Here is a 6,000-nt window from a genome sequence, read left to right on the forward strand (position 1 = left end):
TTTGTTGTAGATGTCTTGTGAGGTACATACCAAAAGGGGTGCTGTACTCTATAATGGGTTTAATGAGTGATGAATAGAGGGGAACAATTGCCTCTTTTTTTCCTGGATGAGAAACCTTTGGTGATGAGGTGTGCCACGTAGAAGGATTTTCTGACTACTGTGGCGATGTGATTATCAAAGGAGAGACTACTGTCCACCTGTGTCCCAAGGTCTCTTATCACACTTTCGGTGTTAAGTTTACTACCACCTATGTGGTAGTTCATGGGTACAGAGTTTTTACCAAAGGGGATGACAATGCACTTTTTGGCATTGAGCCTTGCAGACCAGGCTCGTCAGGCTAATGGGGCAGTAGTTCCCGGGGTCTGTGGTGGCTCCCCCTTTGTGGAGTAGGATAACTGTTGCTGTGCGCCTTTCAGTGGGCACAAAGCCTGAGGTGAGGTTATGATTGAACATGGAACTTAGGTGGGGTGCCAGTTCGCTCTGTAGTTCATGTAGAATGCAGCCTGGGATGTTGTCAGGTCCCATGGATGCTGTGTTCTTGGCTTTGGAGAGTGTGTTTTTTACCTGTGCAGCCATGATTACAGCAACTTTGCATTCTTCTGGTATAGAGATGGGCCCTTTTGGGGGTGAGAAAGGTAAAGTTAGCATTGAACCTGTCTGCCAGGATGTTGGCAATATCAATTGGTTCTGTATATTTAGTGCCATTGTGCTGTAACTCAGAGCAGATCTGAGTGTTGCCATTGAGATTCTTGACATAGCTATAGAATGCTTTGTGGTTGTCTTTAGAATCAGTGGCAATTTTGTTTTCATAACTAGCTTTGGAGGATTTTATGAGGGATCTCAGCTTCTTACTGAGGCTGACCAGGGAGTTCCTCCAATCATGGGATTTTACTCTTTTTTGCAACAGTTTCTTTCTTCTGTTGTAGAGTTTGTTTATGGCAGAGGACCACCAGATTGGCTTCATTTTTTTGGAGGATAGCATCTTAGTTCTGTTAGGGATAGTATAATCCATGCACTCATGTAAGTGCTTATAAAGTGCAATTGTGTATGATTCAGCAGTCGTACCTCTATTGTCCATCTGCATGGGTGTCGTGAAGTTTGCCACTTCTGTCTGAAGAAGCGTGAAGTTGACTTTTTATGGTAGTTTCCCTAATGGGGGTGGGGATGGGATGTGGATGTCTAGGGTGATTAGCTTGTGGTCGGATCTGACCAATGAGGAATTGACCTTTGGTGTGGAACACCGGTCACCCATGTTGGTAATGACCAGGTCTAGGATATTGCTGCCCCTGGTGGGGGTGTGGATAAGTTGATCCAAGGCGTTGGAATTTATGAATTTCAGAAAACGTCGAGCTAAAGAGTTGGTACATGAGTAGTTTTCCCAGTTAATGATGGGGTAGTTGAAATCGCCCATTATTAGGGTGTTGGATTGTACCCTAATATTTTCCAGTGTATCTAGAAATGAGGAGTGGGAATCCTGGGGCATGGTGGGGGATCTGTAGCAAGCTACAACTTGGATTGCAGTCTTGCCCAGAGTTAGTTGCACTTGGATAATCTCGGATGCAGTATGCTGCGCAACTAACCTGGAGGTGTGGGTATCCTTAATAAATATGGACACGCCTCCGCATCCAGGTTGGGTGGCCGAAAGTTGTGGTATGAATTATAGCGTAGTAATGCAGGGGTGCTCTCTGGAGCCTTGAACCAGGTCTCTGACACTGCACAGATATCAATATTCTCCATTTTAAGGAGTGCCTCGAGTGAGTGCATTTTGAGGTTTAGACTTCTAGCATTAAGTAGCGTTGCCCTCAGACTTTGCTTGCTTGTACCTGTTTTGGTGGTGAATTTGTCATTTGAACCTTGCCTAAAAAAGGCACTATAGGGGTGGCAAGAGCCTTAGCCAGTATCCGGAATCCCAAGGGCAACAGGTGCAGGCCATCTCTGGCAAAGCATCGTGGTCTGTTGATTGTGTCATTCCAGGCAGACAGATACTGCATCCCTTTAGAATGACACCAGAAGCTTAGCCAATTGTTGAAGTCAATCATTTTGTCCTTGTACTGTGGTACCATTCTGGGTGATGGCAGGATGCTACTCAGGGCTAGGGTCATACCTGCCTGGGCTACAAGACTGGAGAGCTCCTCTGTCTCTTTTCATGTAGTCCAGGGAGGTACGTCTCAGGTCATTCACACCAACATGGACAATGACAGAGTCTATTTATACTTGTTGTGGAGTGACCTGAGTGCGTGCATTGTTTGGCGGATCCTGGCACCTGACAGGCAGCTGGCAGTAACTTTCTCCTTCTTTAGCCTGGTGAGTGAAACATCAGTCTGCCTGACTGTAGAGTCACCTATAACTCGAGTGTTGGGTACGTTGTTATGCCTTATGGGCTGTGGTTGAGTAGCACACTGAGTTTGTGGGCTATGTGTCATTTGGGTTGTGTTGGGGGGTTGGAGGTTGCGTGCGTTTCTGCTTTGGAGGGCTCTGTTGCTTGGGCAGATTTTTATTGAGAGCCTCCGCGAATGTAGGTTTTTGTTTTGTGTTTCTTTGTGTGTGTTTTGGTGGTGTAGGTTTTGAGGGACTATGTGATGAGCGTGGTGTGGTGCAAGTGTTTACCTTCTTCTCTTGACTGTCTAGTCCAGTCTTGGGTGAAGAGAGCTTTGCTTCCAGTTTGGCTATATGTGCATCTCTCACAGGTTGTCGTGTTGGGTGGTAGGAGGAGAGGGTTGTCTGCGTCCATGAGGCAATTGCTGCATTGCCTCAAGATGCCCAGATTCATCAGGTAGACAGGAGAAAACACCGGGAGCTGACCCTTAGACACGTCTGGATGGGTGCTTATTTATTAAGTACTAAAAACTGTTTTCCTCTAGATAAGTGAGGAAAGTTGAGTGCTGTAGTAATTAGCTTATTTAGTGCTTACAATGAGTTCTGAACAAGTGCTGAGTTCAAAGAAATAGATTTTAGTGCTAAAACTAAAAAACTGACTAGTTCTAAGGGAAAATTTGAAGAGCAGATTATATGGAGCTGGGAATAATTTGACCCTAACTAAGCGGCGATACATAGTGTATTTCTTTTTGATTATTTTTCCTTCTTGGTGTGCAGTAGCCATGAAGGCTAGTCACAGATGCATGCGTCTGAGCGCAGTCTTTTGTTTCTGCCATGAAATAGCCCTGCCTCTGGTGGCATGAAATAAACATTTATAAATAAACCATATTTCTAGTTAGAAGAGGTTACTCCTAAGTGATGCATACATTAAGAAAGTATGTCATTATTTGTGTTACATTTTCTTGGTCATTTGACCTTTATTGTTAATATATTTTCTTCTAGTTTTCTCCTAATGTGATGCCTACATGATAAATTAATAATTTGTACATTGCATTTTCTAAGTCGTGCTTAAAATGTTTTTTCTTGTCTAGTGTTACCTTCCAGGATAAAATATGACCCCGATTGTTTTGCAGTATCATGGGACTCAGACTAACAATTAAATTGATTGTCTTATATTTCAGGCTCCACAGAAACACTCTCCACAGAGGCATGTGCTGAAAAGGAACCCTGATGGTGTCCCATCACAGTGGTATTTGCCAGAGGAAGCAGAGATTGTCAGTCAAGTGTGAACAGTGCATTCTACAGGCAAGCAGGCAGGCTCCTGCTGTCTTCCGCACCACACCTGGGGGCCTCTTCCCTGGGCTCAACCCTTCTGTGAACATAAATGAATGGATTTTATAGGGAAGTATACACCAATGTGTGTAACTGTGGACTTGTGGTGAAACGTGATTACTCAGAACAGTTGTTGGACATTAATTCAGTGCTAAAACTACAAATAACGTGGACTTTTAATTCTGTAAAAATGCAGGGTAGTAATGAAATGCTTTGACTAATATAGCCAAACTGGAATCATTATGACATGTAGTGTTATTGTATAGTTACGTCTAGTTCATGTTTACAAGATTAAGGCCACAGCGAACAACACTGCATATAGGAGGTGGCTTTCAACAGTCTGGGTTGGAATCATTTGTTGAACTGTGATGAAGAGAACATATTACCTTCTGACAAATAATGTGACTCACACCAGATGTTCCAAGAACAACTTAAACCAGACTGTCAAGTCATGGCTGAAAAAGGAATTGTTCCTCCCATTATAAACTATGCAGCAGTAGATTTATGCAGTCAGCTGTTTTGTATCGGGACATGTTTTGTTGTGTCACTTGTCAGTTAACTATATGTATTAGTTTTTTAAAAAAAAGTATTTTTATTAATACTTGAAGGGGTATTTTTATTAATACTTGAAGGAGAAAAACCTAAGTTAGTGTTCATTCTATGTGAAATCTTGGAAATATTTGGCTTAACAATTATTTCTCTGATGGTCTACTTTGGTTACACTCATTAAGCTATATAGACTGTGTCTGTGCCTTGGTTGTTGATGCTTGAAGGCAAGATCTTGTATGGGAGATAAACTGCTGAAACTTTATACTTATCAGGAGGTTGCTAAGAAATGCTGCTAGTCATTTGTCAGTTCTCTGAAATCATTCAAGAAGTCTCTGAAGCTCATAACCAGAAAGCCATTTATCCAAATAACAGTTACAGCAACAAAAAGACCTTACCCGATTACATTATGCACTCGGAACACACAGTGGTATAGACGCCAGTGTACAGCATGTGACTTTGAATACAATGATATCAGAAATTCTGAGGTTCGTTTTAAGGGATGCAGCACTATATGTGTTTGCATAAGACTCCCATGTACAGTTTAGGACAGCAATGGGCAAGTTTGTGCAAAAGGTTACCAGGTACAGTTTAGGGCATCACTGGTTACGTGTGTGCTAAAGCTTCCCATGTACAGTTAGGCCATGCAAGGAGCTTTTCAGGTCAAGTTTAGGGCATGTCATACTAGTCACATTTGTTAAGAACTTACTTGGTTATAGTTCACTAGTGGAACAGGATGGTTCACTGAAGAACATTGCGAAAATACCTAGTTGAAATTTGCCAGAGAAGCCATTTGCTAAAAGCAGGATGGTGGTCTTAACAGTTAGCATAATTCTAATGGAAAACTTAAGTGTATCATTTTTATCTGTGGTGACTTGACCGCAAAGTTAAGTAATTTAGTTGTCAGATGACCCTCTTTCATTTGTGCCATATATTTTGCCAAAATGTTGCAGCAGCAGTTTTTAATTGAATGTACTGTTTGATTAACTGATTTGGTGAATATTCCAGACTCTCTTTAGCATGTCTGACACTGGAAAAGATTATGCACAAGCTTCATGGGTATATTCTACCTCTTTTTTCCAAAACTTCTGAAAATCAGCAAGATTTGCATCTCCAGTGACCATCATGGAACCTCATGAGATGAGTCTCTGTTAGACTTTAGCCACATCTGAAGGTCAGGCATCTGATAGGTAATAGGCAGCCTGAAATGCTGGGAATGTGGCTATGTAAATTCGTACTATTACAAATTTTAAACTTTAAACTTTTTTCATTTAAATTTCTGCATGAGTAGCAAATATGGCTTGTGGCATTGCAGAAGATAACAGGTGCAATTTAGTGTATAACATTTTTGTGCAACCTAATCTGAACAAATACAGTGAATTATATATTTTTTAAAAGTTTTAAGTCTTTTGGAATAAAAAAAAAAACTGTTAATGGCTGCTCAGAAGTTTAGCTAAACTGAATATTCACGATGTAAATTGATTTGTTGTTGAGATAGATTTTTATTTGTACATGACTCTGAGGGTTATGTAGTATTTCAAAATGCCTTACCAGAAAGTGTGATGTTGAGTTTGTGTAGTCTTGCTGGCATGGAGGTATGTTGCTAACTTTTCTGTCAGTGATCCAGGTTCAACAAGCAGCCTGAATTTTTGGCAGCTGCCTTTGGAAGTTGTCAATCGGTTGACTGTCCGTTTCCTTATTTTATGGGACGGAGCTTTTATGTTACTACTTCAGTCCTCTAATGCTGAAAAAATCTAATACGCATTTTCCACACATGCCTACTGACCTACTTGAATCAAAGCAGAT

The 6,000-nt window shown here is 41.4% G+C and overlaps 1 protein-coding gene across 3 annotated transcripts in view; it reads left to right on the forward strand.

Moving 5' to 3' along the window:
- The window catches only part of INAVA (innate immunity activator), a 301,511-nt gene extending 296,559 nt beyond the window's left edge, over positions 1–4,952 (forward strand). For all 3 annotated transcript variants that reach the window (XM_044076668.1, XM_044076665.1, XM_044076666.1), the window contains exon 10: positions 3,498–4,952. In XM_044076668.1, coding sequence (XP_043932603.1) covers positions 3,498–3,605 — 108 coding nt within the window. In that variant the 3' untranslated portion in view covers positions 3,606–4,952. The remainder of the gene's footprint in view (positions 1–3,497) is intronic.
- Positions 4,953–6,000: the final 1,048 nt, after the last annotated feature.

The sequence above is a fragment of the Protopterus annectens genome, chromosome 7.part0 (genome assembly GCF_019279795.1).
Source record: "Protopterus annectens isolate FY-2018-M chromosome 7.part0, PAN1.0, whole genome shotgun sequence".
NCBI lineage: Eukaryota > Metazoa > Chordata > Ceratodontiformes > Protopteridae > Protopterus > Protopterus annectens.